The sequence below is a fragment of the Sarcophilus harrisii genome, chromosome 4 (genome assembly GCF_902635505.1).
Source record: "Sarcophilus harrisii chromosome 4, mSarHar1.11, whole genome shotgun sequence".
NCBI lineage: Eukaryota > Metazoa > Chordata > Mammalia > Dasyuromorphia > Dasyuridae > Sarcophilus > Sarcophilus harrisii.
The window spans coordinates 212350299-212365728 of record NC_045429.1 but is presented as its reverse complement, the minus strand read 5'-3'; the positions used below and the strand labels follow the sequence as shown (position 1 = coordinate 212365728).

Genomic DNA, 15430 nt, shown 5'->3' with positions numbered 1-15430 from the left:
AATATTTGAAGGATTTTTGTTCACTTAGTTTTACCCCAGCCCAGAATATAGAACAGATAGAGGAAATTATAGAGGTAGCAATACCTGAGAGACAGATTTGATCATATCTAATTGGGTAAAAAAATCCTAATAAAATTGTCAAAAATCAGTGGAACTGGCTGCTTTGAAAGGCACTGAGTTTCCCAGGCACTAGAAATTTTCAAATGATATCTAGATCAAAGCTTCTTAAATATTGGATCATGACCCCACACAGGGTCATGTAACTGAATGTGGAGAAACACAAAACTATGATTTATTATCAGTGTTTTACATACCTATATACCTTGGGTCACATAAAAATTTCATGGGTCAGAAGGGGTCAAGAATGGGAAAAACTTAAGAAGGTCAGATCTAGAAGACTATTTATTAGGGCTATTAGAGAGACCATTTTTTATTCTGGTATGAATTGAACTAACTTCTGAGATTTCTTCCTATTCTGTGGTTGACTTACTAATATTGAAATATCCCAAACCATTTCCCTTGGCTTCCACATTATACTCATTTAAATAGAAGTTTGCAAAATATAGGGAAATTCATTCAATTAAAAATTTTTTTTCTTGCTATAATAATAATAATGTTAATAATAATTCACACTGTTTATAGCACAATACATTTTATAAAGCACTTTCCCCACAACAACCCTGTGAGGTAGGCAGTGCAAGTTATGTTGTCCCCATTTTACAGATAAGGACAATGAAGGCTCAGAGAGGTGAATTGATTTGTTCAAGATCACATGACAAATACTTGCTATGAGCTAAGACTCTAATACAGTTCTTCTGATTCTATGTCTAACTGTTCTTTCTATTCAGAAATGCTATCCACCTATCCTGTATGTGAATGACCAAGATAAAAAGCTTTTGGCCCAGGTGCTTGTCAATGGTGTTTTGAAGGCATACCTTTCTGCAGGCATGCATAATAGTACCAAAGGACTAGAAGATTAAAGGAGTATACACAAGTTGGGAGTAAAGTGTGAGAGTGAATAGTTTCTGGTGGAACCAGATTGGCTCAATTAAATGTTTGAATAAAACACTGAATGTTCAGGGGCCTCTTTCCTAACACTGAATAAGAAAATAAAGGATGTGTAGGGACACCAAGCAATCCATCAATGATTACAGACAGTGTTTTCTTTACATAGTCTATTAGACTTGTTTATTATTATGATTATTATTATTATTATTTTGCGCTGGTAAAAAGACTTTTTTAAGATTGGTGTTGAAGAAAGAGTTATTTGTGCTTGATACATTAAGTTCAAAGTCAGTTTGTCCTTATAAAAGGATGACCCTTGTGGTAATTCTTAGGCAAGGAGGGACAAATCCAGCAAACAAAAAAAAGCATATCTCTCCCCAATTCCCCCATGATTTCTCAACATCTAGAAAGAAAAATTTACATTGACAATTGCTTTGCACATGCACATCTCTTAGTCATACAGTGAGTGAGCAGTCTGCTTTTCAGGTTGTTCATCATGAAACAGAAGGGAGAATACCACCATTGCCTAAATAATATATTTTTTAAAAGGTGAATTACACCCATTTTTTCAATTGATGTAAAAACACTGATAAGAGCAATTCAAAGTGTTCCAAATAGTTCTAGCTAATGTAGGTTACATGAGTATACAGCATGATTCAACTAATAGGGCTCTGACAAGCATTACCCAAGAGTTCCAGCAAACAAGGCCCAATCCAATTGCTCAGAAAAGGTTAGATCCAGATTTAATAAAAGTTATTTTTATTTCAGTACTGAAGGCAAAACACAAGTCAAGTGTGAAGACAGTGTTCTTTAAAAAAAAAAAAAAAAAAAAAAAGGTGGCTAGATTAAATCAAGGAGTCCATGTCCTTTGCAGCTTTATAATTTCGGAATCTTATTATTGACTCTCACTTTCTCATCTTTTCCTCCCCTGAGCACTAATTTCTCAATAAAAGTTTCAAGGTGCAATTTGTACATTCTTGTCATTATGCTGCCTCATCTCTTTCTGAAAGAAAGCATTACAATCAGCATTACAATGTTGAGTCTCTCTGAGTCAATACTTGGTTCACATACATGTAATCCAAAATGATAATGGTGAAGGGGATAATTGACCTAAAATGAGATAACGGTGTAAGCATACATTTCCTATTGTGCTCTGTGTCTTTCCCATCCCTTCTCCCTTTTCCCTGTATTGAGCTGTAAAAAATTTAAGGCAGATGAGGTATATTGCTGAAGAAAAAAGTCATTTCTGAAAAAAACAAACCCAACACTTTTATTCTGCCCTTCTACTCAAGAAAGATTACTCAGCTATAAATCTAGTGCTAGAAAAAAGCAGGAAAGACACAATTTGCATGTACCATATGCTATATCTCCTAGGTCTAGAATGGCTTTTTTGTTAATTTGATTTCTAATAGAAAAAATAAGCACCTTAAGCTATGAACAAGAAAAGAACCCCATTATTAGTGAGTTTAAAAGCTAAACTGTACTAATAGCACTCACTCAGTCTCTTTCACTCACTCTCTCAAAGGCCAATGCTACTGATTAGAATTGTAAAGTGCTGTACTTAGTATAAACACTGATATACACTGCCGACACTGAAAAATAACCCTCGAGCACATGGTGTTATAGTTCCAAAAATATATTTACAGTCTATTACAAAGATTACAAATGGAAGTGTCTATGGAACGGGATTATGCTAATTCAAAGCATTTTTTACAGTTTTTTTTTCTTAAGGGACAAAAGAAAACAGTTTAGTGAAATTATATTGACTGCTTTTCTAGCTGATCAAACGAAAAATAAATAAACTGTCAAATAACACTGTACAGTGATCTAAAAGAAAAGTAAAAAGGGGGAACTAGAAAGTCATGGGGAGGGGAGGGAGCAATCCATTTAAATTTTTCTGTAGCCATCTTTGGTCCTAAATGTGGGAAAACACATTATGTAGCACTGAAAATACCTGTTCTTTTGTGATGCTCTGCAAGTAAAATAGAAAAATATAGTGCATTTTCAATGTATTCAGAGCTCACTACAGAGAAATATGTATACAAAACAAGACAGTATAAATAAAATTTACAAGTTTTACAAAGGAACATTTACAGTTTTTGTGTGGATGCCCACATTATCAAACAAGACCAATTTATGACCGATCCCTGGGATCTTTTCTCTATTAAAATCAATATAAACAGCCCAATTCTCTTTGGAAGTACAACAGTTCTCTTCTGGGGTAGTTCATCATTTTCCTGACTTTTGAAAGCCTCACTTTCACTTTTTGTATACATTCTTGCAATATCTATAAAGACACATTTGATTATTGCTTATGATATTCTAACAACTTTGTCAAATCATATACTTTAATAAATAAAGTTTAAAAAAAAAAGCTAGGCCCTTCCCATTCTTCTTCACTGTGTGAAAGAGTTCTTTCTTTCAAAGTAAAATTTTTCTGCATCAATGTTCCCAAAGGAAAGACTTTTCACTGCAGTGATAGGATTCTGAGCAGCAAATTTGTTCTGAAAAGGAGAAAATTGTGAACTGCCCCTTTTATCATGCTCCCAAGTTCTAATATAAAATCTAATTCTTTAAGCTCACATTTGGACTGCATTCAACTGAATCAGATATAAAATATATGCCAACTATTTCTCTTAAATTTCCTAATGTTCAGATATTGAAAAATCTTGATGTGCTCAGATCAAATTTTAGGTAACACTGGAAAACTTCCTGGTCTGAGACATGTCTACATACATGTTCATTACAGGAAGTGCTTCATCCTTTTTTTTTTTTTTTTCTTTTTTCCCCTTTTTGTTTAAAGTTGTGGATCTACAATTTGAGCTTTCTTATTAAATTATGTCTAGTAAAATCATCCTACAAATAACTTTTTTAAAAGTGCCTTATACTATTTAGGGGTCATTATTGCTTTTAAATTTTCATTGAAAAGATAGTGTCTGATTTTTACAAAAAAGTATTCTAAAAATATCAGAGCTCTTGGCAACTTGCATTTTCTTGATGACCTGCCAATTAGCAAACCATGTCAGAACAGCACTGATTTAACAGAAGAAAATGGCACAGAAAAAAATACCAATGTTCCGACGGAAATACATTTTCAATCATGCTTTCTATGTTTCTAACAACTTGAGATTCCTTCAAAGGTACCCAGTGTAGTAATGTGTCACAGAATTAACACTAAAAAGATCCAAAGCTATAAACAACTTACTAAAACAAAGTCCTTATGAAGAATAAACAAAAATGATTTTAAAAAAAGATTCCGAAATCACATATTTAAGGAAAATATTTTGAATTTAACAATAAGATCATGATTTTATTTGACAAATATATTCTTTCTTAAATTTTTATATACATTTTAAAAAGTCTATAAGATAAAAAGGAGGTTAGAGAGCTCAAGGTGTTTGGATGTTTTTTTCAGGTAGTACTTTGTTTATTGTCACTGCTGTTTTCCTGGCCACCAGTGGTGGATCCATATTCCCTTTTTGTGAATTCTGGTGGCACTTAGGAGTTCAAGTCTTTAGGTGCTTCTTGTAGATCTGTTTACTGCAGGAAGGAACCAGCAAATCAAGTGTCTTCTAGCAGCACTCCTCGCCTATAATGAAGGCCAGTACTGTTCTCTCACAGTCTGTCACCTCCCTCATAAGGGAGAAATTTTGTCTATCACACTTGGATGCCAGTGCCATGTAAATGTAGCATTTGTGCTCTCATAGTCTGAATGCTGCTCATGATTTTCTTTTGATGACCAACCAATGTGATCCCTAAACTCATCACATCCCTGGGGAAGAGAAAGAAATTTTCAATTAGTTACTTTACATAGTAGTTATGTGGTATCTTATTGCTATCAAACGTGTCATTAAGTAATCTTTTGATCTTAGCCACCAGTCACTGTCCTCATGTTATTATAAAAATGATTCAGTTTGGTGTCCTAAAGTCTTGCTCAATTTTGCAAAAAATCTCATTGCTCAGATGCTTAATTTAATAATTATGTGAAATGATTTTGATTTTATTGATTTGATCTTTGATAACTGAATTTATAAGCAGTCTAAAAATTAAAATTTGCTAGCTTTGAATCTATGTAAGTTATAGAATCATAGAATTAGAGCCTGAAAAAGATCTTAAGGACCATCTACATAAATTCCTTCATTCCAAGAACCCAGAGTGATTAAGCAATTGTTCAAGGAAACCCTAAAGGTTTTAAATAGCAGAACCAGAATTCAAACTCATATCTATTGACTCCACAAACAGAAATGTTTCCACTTGCCACATGAAAAGGAGTTGGAATGTTCATGGTATCATAAGATGTAGAAAAATAAGAGAAATAAGATATAATCTAATGAAATCTCATCATTTTATGTGTTATTACTTTTTTTTTTTTTATTTAAAGGATACTAAAGCTCAGATGCTTTAAATGTGATACACAAGTGAATGAATTTGAAACTACATTCTCTGGTATCAAACCTTAGGTAGTAGTAGCACCAGAAATCAGAAGTAACTGAAATTTTCATATTTATATACACACACACACACACATACACACACATATATATACACACACACATATATAGAGACTCTCTCCACATGCGCGCACACACACACACACACACACATATTGGTATACATTTTACCTAGTCATTATTTATGAAGTGCTTACTGAAAATACCATTACTTATAAATTTTCTTTAATTCAGTAAATTGTTATGACTTTATGCCATAAAAATTCATGGTGGGAATATTGAAGTCAGGTGCATAAAATAATGAATTCCTCTCAGACATGTAGTTGAAGCTTGTTTTTCTTTTACTCCTTTCTTTCTTTGACCTTTCTGCTCAAAATAGATGTTAAAAGTAGGATGGCATGCATTATTCAGCATAGAGACCTCTAAAGTCTGAATATAACACAGTACTGAAGTGTTCCACAGCTGTTGTGTAGTAGGATTTTGATAACTCTTTTGGTTCATAGGTAGTAACTCTTTGAATAGTACATGTGAGAGAATCTCCAGGCTCACTGCTGTGACCAGTAGAGGCAGAATCAAGAAACACTGATGCCATCAAAAAGATGAACAGTATACATTTACTGATCAGTAGTATCAAGTATATGTCTTTTGGGGATGTCTCATTTTGATTCTAATTCTATGATCATCTGCTCTTGAGTGTAGAATAGATCCTTCATAGTACTGGTTGGCTACCAAAACAACGAAACATATCTCAGATTTTGCAAATATTTTTACACTTTTAACAATCATGTAATTTTATAGCATTATTTTAACGTTGATAGGCTCGATGCTGCTTTCTTCATTTTAGATACAAATAAATTAAGTTCTGGAGGTTAAATGAATTCCCTAAAGGTCATAGGAAGAAATGACAAACTGGTACAAAAATACTTGGTGATTTGACAAGCCAAATGTCAGGAAACTAGGACATGCAGTAGATATAACATGGGACCTGGAATCAGGAAAATGTGAGTTCAATTTTCAGTTTTAGATATTAGTTATATAATGCTGGGTAAGTCACCTAATTTCTGCTTGCCTCAATTTCCATAGCTATAAAATGAGAGTAATAATATCATCTATCTCCCATGAATGTTATGTTGATAAAGTGAAAAATAAATGTAACTACATTGTAAACCATCAAGAACTATATCAATAACAGTTTTACTACTCTTGCTCCTATTGCTACTGATTCACTTCACAATAACATCAAAGACATTTAGGGCAAAGTGTTGCACCAGAAATTTGAAGTAAAAAACTTAATTGGGTTAAGTAAGTAACAAGTTCAGAATCATGCTTCCCTAGTTCAATTCAAAAGAATCCCCATAATGCACTTTGGTTATGGTATGTTGAAATTTTATGCCCAATAGGATTGCTGTTGGTAAGCTGTCACTTTAAGCACAAACTTTCTCCCCTACATGCTTCTCAACCTATGTAAACTTAAAGGTATATGGAGTGGAAAGAAAAGGTCCAGAATGAATTTTTGCCTCATCTTTATAGCACAGGATACTTGGCTGGAAAAGACTACCTTTTTAAGCATGGCAGAAGTAGTAGTATAATTTCAAATGAACCCAGTAGGCCACTTGCTCTCCGCCCCCCTAAAATAATTCAAACTCACACTTACTCAATAGTCATTCTGGCCACTGATTCAAGAGAGTTGTAGCCGGCTGCTGTGAAATTATCCTTATATCTTTCCATCTTGATTGCTTGTAACCATTCTCCCACAGAACAGAAGGTAGTGAAGTCAGGAGTATTCTGATCCAGAAGAGGACTAATTGGCCTAGTTAAAAGCAAAAGAGCAAGGCAAACCTTGACTGACCAAAGCAAAGCTACAACACAAATTTATGGCACAAATAGAATTGTCAGATAGGTTTCCTTTGTTTTTGTATATTTGAAAAATAAAGAAAATCCTTTACTAATATCTTTTTAATATAAAAGTTGTAGCCATCTACATATTGTCTTTATTCAGATTTTAAGACTACTATGCTAAGTCTTCTGAGTGTGTGTGTGTGTGTGTGTGTGTATGTATGTATATGTGTGCGTGTATGTGTTTAAGTACAGACTGCACTATTTATATTCAGTAAATATTTGCTCAGCTTCTTCTCTGGAAGTAACTGCTAGTAAATTAAGCACATTTGGCGCTACACTAACTTGTTCAGGCCACAAGGGGACTATTTAGTAAATTACTCTTCCACTGTAGTAATGGCACCCTTGTGGGCTGCATGAGTTAATACACCTTTAGAAGGATCTAACTTACTACCAATAACAACCATGGAATCCCAGGCTTACAAGGCAGCTGGGGGCTAAATAACAACTCCTATGTTACTATCCAGGAAAACAACTCATGAGAATGAATTGAGTGTCATGATTCTTTTTACTAAATAGATATTCCTCTTTCTTACTCTATTGTATTGTCATTTATAAATGTGTTCTCTGCACAATTACCTCAAAAAGATTTAAAAACAAATTTGGGGAGATAGAAATAAAATCATGGGTCAAAAAAATTTGATTATTGAAACAGGATATTACTTTGTCACAAAAAGCTAGTAGAAAAAATGTCTAGTAGAAAAGAAAAAAGCTAGTAGAAAAAAGACACATCTAAGAATGGATAATATGTGGCATAGATAGTAACTTCTCATGGGTGAGGGTGAGGAATGGAAAGTAAAACTAGCAGTTAAGTTTAACATATTTAAACAAGATATCAAATAAGAATATTTGGGAAAAGATTACTATTATTTAAATTAGCATTCATGTTACAAGTATAATTTACTTTTATAAGAAAGCTTGAATTTATCCTGTGCAAAAATTTTCCAACATGTCAAATTCTTATCCCTGATAGAAATTGGCACTTACCTGCTACAGGTTCCCAGGGGTGTTTTCAAGCTATTTGGGTTTCTGATCATTTTATCCAGAATTCCAACTATCTGTTCAAACTTTGGCCTTTCAGCACGATCCTTCTGCCAACAATCCAGCATTAGCTGATGGAGACCAGCTGGGCAGTCCATGGGTGCTGGCAAACGATAACCTTCTTCAATTGCTTTTATAACCTAATAGTGAACATGGCATTAAAAATAGTGATTGGCAACACTGAATGAGCTATCTGTATACAATCAGATCATTAATAATGGTCAACATGTAATGCAACAATGGAACAATATACAAAAACAATACCAAAATAATAAAGTAGATCAGAAAGGATTGCAAAAATCAAGACAATATGGAAATTAATATTTTGAATGAAATATAAGTTTTTTTAGGGTAAATTCAACAAATGGTAAAAAGGAGAAGTTTACAGACAAAATCTTTGCCAATCTCCTTTTTAAAAACTTATATCTTCTTAAATAATCATTTTCTTATGTTATTTTTTAATTTATCTGAATATTCATACTCATTAATAGAAGAAAAAATAAAATTAAAGTTTTCAGCCCTCCATATTGATTTATTTTTAATCTTGATCAAAATTAATCAAGTAGAATAGAATTTGTTTGAATAAAGATTTTTCAAATAGCCATATAATATTAAGTATATTTTATACATAATATTTATGAATATTAAAGAAGTTTGTTTAGGACAGGGTTTCTTAAGCTTTTTTTCCCTGAACTCTGGGAAAAGTATGGATACATTATAGGAAAAATATTTTAAAATGTTTAAAATAAATTACATGAGATTAACAAAGAAAACCAAACATATTGAAAAAAATAAAGTAAATATAAAAAAGCTCAAAAACTCCAGGTTAAGAACTTGTGGTTAAGGATATTAGGCCAAAATGCAGTATAATTTTTGTACCAAATATAACTATTATATCATATATTATACTAAAGATAACTATATTTTCTAGTCAGTTCAGCAGCAAGGGAACTCTATTTAAGTTCATATGGGATACAGTAGACGGCAATATTATTAATGCTCTCCCAGAGATTTTCAAAATAGGGAATGTAATAGAAACAACTGACTTAGATACAGCAGGAAGCAAACATATTTATCCATATATTTCCAAACTGTGCAAAGTATAATGGAAAACTGCTACCTAAAATGATTACTTTCATCGATTTTCCAAATATTTGCAATGACACTTTTTCATACCCATTGTATGCATTTAAATTTCCATGAAAAAAAAAATAAGTGCTAATCCTTTATCACATTAGTAAAATGCTTATTTTAGGAATCTAGAGAGCATCACAATATGCATAGATAACTGTAGATGCTCTGAAGTTTGGAATTCTACATTCTTACCTTGCCTTTTCCCTGAGCTAATCATTCTATTTTTATGCTAGATATCATAAAGATATTAAGATTCTGAATTCAAAAAATGGAGTAAATAATAGAAAAAAGATGAACATTATGAACTGATAAGACATGGGACAAGAACTAAAATTTCAATTTGTTTCTTTCAAACTGGATCATTTAGATTTAGATGGAAAAAAAGTTGGAAAGGAGGGAGAGAGGGAGAGAGAGAAAGAGACAGAGAGGGAAAAAAAAGAGACAGAACTTGACTGGCAAAAAATATAAAAATAACTGGAAGACAGGAGGATATGACACAAAGGATTTGTTTTAAAAAACAAAAAACTTAAATTACCCTTTATGAGGGTTTTCAAGAATATGGAAACTGACATTCATATCATCATTAAAATGCCTAAAGATCTATGATTGTTTGGACATCAGTAAGACACTGCTTCCAAATATTTGGCAAAATAAAGACCTGAAGTGAACAGAAATATTTACTATAAGAAAAGTTAATGAGCCCTATATTGAAAATGATTTTATTTTTTTAAGGAAAAATACAGAAAATATTCACTGATTTTCAAAAATAACATTATAATGTAAAAAGCTATTTAAGAAATTGAAGCTAGTAATTGATATGAACAATTTTTTAGATAGAAGCTTCTGTGAAAGAAGAAATGTAGAGAAAGTTTTATTAGAGATCACAAACTTTATTTTTGAGTAAAATCAACATCCTCATAGGTTTATGGTCTTAGAGTCATCAAGAATTTTTGAGACTATATTCCCTCCCTCTCTCCCACTTTTTGAACAAACAGAAGAAAACTTGAGGCAAGGTAAATGATTGTTCACACATGTAGTAAATAACAATACCAGAGTGTGAGACATACCAAATTCTTATGCTTGTGGATACTTTCTTTCCATAACACTATGCTTCCTAAAACTTGATTGAGTCACAAAGAAAAAAAAGCCAGTTGTGAAAAAGGACAATTATATCATGTAAAGGAGGGAAATCGGCAACAGTTATTTTATGCTTGATAGGGAGAATCTTTCTTAATACATATTAACCATCTGTAATTTTTAGTTTTAGAGTTTGCCTCTGGCAAAAATATTTAAGTGACTGGCATAGAGTCATATAGCTAATGGTGTAACAGATACTAGAATTATTTGAACTTGCGTCTTCTAAATCCAAAGGTGGCCTTCTATCTAACAAATCATACCGACAAAGATTCAGATAAATTTAGTATAAGCATTGGAAATTTAAGACAGAAAAAAATACAGTATAATTGTGCCTGAAATTATCCCTTACAATGAAAAATAAACAGCAAAGCTGAAATACACTAAATAGTGCCTACTTCAGTGGGGTGAATGAGTTAATAACCTATCTTGAATGCTGTTTCTTATTACCAAGGAATTATTTCACCTTTAGAGAGATTCAAATTATAAGATATTTTCATAGACAGTAAAAATTGGATATATAATTTTACTTCTATGGGTCTCAGTTTATAATCTGTAAAAGGAAATGAGATAACAGTCTGTGATACTATTGTTTGTTATAGAGTAGAGGCTCACTTTATCCAAATATCAAAGAACTGAAGATGTAGATTTTATCTCTCTGTTACTATACATATACCAAATTGGAATTTAGTTCAGGAATCACAAAATCACAAGATCTCAGATTTGAAACAGATTTTAGAGATCATCTCATATTTCTGAACAAAATTTTTCTCTACAATATTATGACATGTTCTAAAAGGGACCACCCAGCCTTTGATTATATCTAGTGAAAGGAAATACATCTGACACAAACTCGCCACACTTTGGGGTACCTAAAATGATTAGAAAAACTTTCCTTACAATGTCTTTATCTGAGTTTTTTGCAATTTTTATCTTAAAGTTAAATTTTTTCCTTTGGGGCCAAGTAGAATGAATTCAATATTCTTCAATATGAAATCCCTTAACATATTTAAAGACTTCTCACTTCTCTCATTTCCTCTTCCACTATCCCACAAATCACAACTTCTGATTGCAACTGGAAGTAAATGTTAAGAAAGTCTGTACTATTGGAAACCACTGAAAGTTTCTATTTGTATTGGAAAAGTACCAGAATGAGAGGCCATATGAATAGCTGAACTACAAAATATAATCCTGGTTTAATGTAGATTTCCAATGTAGACAGCTTAAAATGGGAATAGGAAAAGGGAAGGGAAGAGTTAAAACATCCCTGGAACTAAAAAGATGGCTAATTTATGGATGGGGTCTGTCAACAGAAAGGTGTCTGCAATTGTAAAGGGAATTCTGATAAAATCCTTTCTTTTGTCTTTCTTTTGGTGGGAATGAAGGGATATGGAGAGCAGAAGGAAGGAGTTAGAGCTGAATTACTCAAATAATTGTTCTTATATTTGGTTTTATGGATCTGGATTTAAGTGTGGTAAAAACTCAGCAAAGAAATTAAGGAAATATTAGTTAGCAGTTTTCCAAGTTAGATTTGTTTTTGATAGTTCCCAAAGGACCTAGAAGTGACTAAAGTAATGACATTATTTTTTTAAAGGCCATTGGGACACACAAGAACCAGTTCCTTTGACATATATTGTGAAAAAATTCTTTGAAATGTTAATAAAAATCACTCAATTTGGAGTAATTTTGGCAGGATAACTATAAGAGTTACTGGGAAGTAAGAAAGAAAAAAGACCCCAAATTTAAAATTTATTTATATATTTACATGAAAGATGAAAATGTTTAACTTAGAGATTACTGCTAAATAAAAGTAGAAACCCAAGAACTATTTATTAATGAGAATATGAATTTTAGCCATGAACTGATTATATTTTCAAAGGCTGAAACTGATTACTAATCCAATATTTTAAGAACTATCTAAGCCCCTGCCCTTATTACCTTTACTCCCATTTATCTTGTTCATGAAAGCTAGTCATCTCAGAAACTATTTGTTGACCTACTTAAGTTTTCAATGATACTTCACCAGGAATTGGGTGAAAAGCAACTTTATTAAAGTTTCCTTAACTGGAGGGGAAAAAAGGATAACTTTTAAAAATCAGCAACAGTGGAAGAGAAGAAGGTAGCATAATCAAGAAAAAAAATCATGAAAGAATATTGCTTTGAGTAACTATCTGGTTACTCTCATGAAATAGGTATTAAATTTTTTCCACAGCCTTTCTGGGTACCCCCTTTTTACAATGAAAGGATTCTATCAGAGACTCCTCAATCTGATGCTAAACAGGACTTCAATCATCCATGAAAGTAAAACTCCTCAAATGAGGAAAAGAAGGCCCAGAGAGCTAAGTGACAATCCAAAATTATATGGTTAGTAATCTTATGGGAGAGTCAGTGTACAGATAGTCCTTCTGATGAGGGAGAGACCCCAAAACGCTGTCTAAAACTTCTTGAAGGAGAGATTCTCCTTGAATCCTGGCCTCTGTAAAAGACACACCGCTCAAGGGAAACAGTACAAACAGCTTCATTCTATTAGCTAGGTGGGGCTAGTTGAGTCCCAGAGGTGGAGAATTCCAACCCTATTGAATTAAAGATTATTCCAGAGACTCATTCAATTCCAAGATTTTCCAGTTCGGACCACACCCAGCCCCCATCAAGAGCAACCCCCAGCTTGTAGCCCAAAGCTTATAAAATGAGCAAACTCAGTCCTTGCAGAGGACTAACATGCCAAGGAACCTCTCCCTAGCGTAGCAGCAACCTCCTCCCACTGAAATGATATTCTCTTTCAGCATTACCACCTCTCTTTATCTACCTTAACTATTTCCTTAATAAGACTTTATTCCTCTCTGTTGGGATTTCTCTGCTAGAAATTCTCTATCTCTCTGCCAGTACTCCTCCACTAGAAACTTTATATCTCTCTGCCAGGACCTTGCCACTAAGGAATTCAGTCTTTCTATTCATTCACAGCAAAGGCTGATTTCCCAAAGCCAATAATAAGCTTCTTTTTACCAGTCTAGCTTTTTGGGTTGGTAAATTCCTTTACAAAGGACCTCTGAGCAGCCAGAATGGGGTTCCCACAACTCCCTGCCATGCACCAAATCCTAGGGGGATTTAGGGGAGCCAAACTTTTTCATTTGGTTCCCTGACCCCCCAACCTGCCACTAACCTCATCATTTAATTCCCTGACCACCAGAAACCCTAATCTCATCACTTCCAACCAATAAATCGAAATAAACATTCTTCCCCTCTGGACTTTGGGGATGAGTTTTAAATGAGTTAGGATTTTATTTTGCTTTGGGGAAGAGTCTTGGAGAATAGTCAACATGTTCTTGAATGATACAAGATCTGAGTCAAGTGAAACTGAGTATTTTGTTGTTGGTTTTTAAAGCAAGCTTTTCTTGGACTTCTTTTCTAAGTTCTTTAAGTGATTTTTTCTAAAGAAGGGGTCTATCCTGAGACATTGTTAATTCTGCTTCAAGTTAGGTAGACAATAGTCACTTGGCAAGCATTTGTTAAATATCCATTATCTTCCAGATACTCTATTAAGCACTAGGAATACCAAAACAACAGCAACAAAAACACAAAACAAAGCAAAATAAAACAAAACAGCAACTCAGTGCTAAAAGAGCTCCTGGAATCTATGGGTGGTAAAAACTCAAATAAGATTAAGAAAGAAAAATTTAGGTGCTCTTCTTGTTTTAAGTACTTAAATATGAGCATGGCTAGAGGGCAGCAGCTGCAACTAATTTCCCTAGGACCTTCCTTTCTTTCATGTAAGAGCAGTTTTATATGGAAAAAGAAAAAGCTTCTAATGTGGGCATTTGCAAATTAACCCTCCTCTATTTTATTTTCAGTATCCTACAGTGTTTGGAGAATTGACTGAGGAACTTTTCAGTTTGTGAGATTTTCTAGGTGGGGCTAGGACAGTTTCAGCACAGTCATGGGATTCAATTTTAAAATGGGAATAAAAATAGCATCTAGTTTCCAGGGTTGTGAGAATGAAATGAAATAACATTTGTTATATGTTTTGCAAATTTTAAGGTATTGTGTAATACTAGAGATTATTCCTATATGCCTACATATTCTTCCCTATGAGTCCAAAAGTATGTTTCATTCTGTACTTCCTTGATGATTACACCAGCTACAGTTGCTCCAAATGAACAATCAAAGAATTTGTGCCTGATTTTGTGAGACTTAGTTCATCCTATTAGTAACTGTATCTCACTGAATTGGTTGAAGGCATATCACTCACTCCACTTAATGTCTGAGTAAAACAATGTTAAATGCTACTTCCAAAACTTGTTATTTAAATATTTATGTGTTTTACCATATACCTACAGTATGAAAGGCTTGTGTTTTCTTGTCTAGTTAAAGCTACTATTTTCTTCCTGGAAATTAATTTGAATCTTCCTCTCTGGAGTCCAGTTTTATGCTATCGGGTCATCCTTTCTTATGTTTCCACTCTCTGGTTAACTAAATTTGAATTAAACTTATCATTATCCTTTCTACAAACCTGCTGTTCCTGCCTTTAAGAAATTTTCCCCTGATTTGAGAAGGTTGCTACCTGAAGCAACAATATAGTGTACCTCACAGCCACTGAAGGGCTGGACTTTTGGCCTTTTTCACAGACAATGCCTTATTCTTAAGGTTTAGATGACACAGTGAATAGAATGTCAGGCCTGGAGTCAGGAAGACCTGAATTCAAATCTGAATTCCTGTACTTACTAGCTATGTGATCCCAGGACAGCCACTTAATACCATTGTCCTCAGTTTCC

General features: G+C 33.3%; 1 protein-coding gene across 4 annotated transcripts in view; it reads right to left on the bottom strand.

Annotated features, from left to right (window-relative positions):
- Window positions 1–3723: 3723 nt before the first annotated feature.
- Window positions 3724–15430, bottom strand: part of EPHA7 (EPH receptor A7) — a 208271-nt gene continuing 196564 nt past the window's right edge. For all 4 annotated transcript variants that reach the window (XM_003769297.3, XM_031964515.1, XM_012549221.2 and 1 more), the window contains exons 15-17: window positions 8340–8533; window positions 7111–7266; window positions 3724–4777 (exon numbers count right to left, since the gene is read on the bottom strand). In XM_003769297.3, coding sequence (XP_003769345.2) covers window positions 4663–4777; window positions 7111–7266; window positions 8340–8533 — 465 coding nt within the window. In that variant the 3' untranslated portion in view covers window positions 3724–4662. The remainder of the gene's footprint in view (window positions 4778–7110; window positions 7267–8339; window positions 8534–15430) is intronic.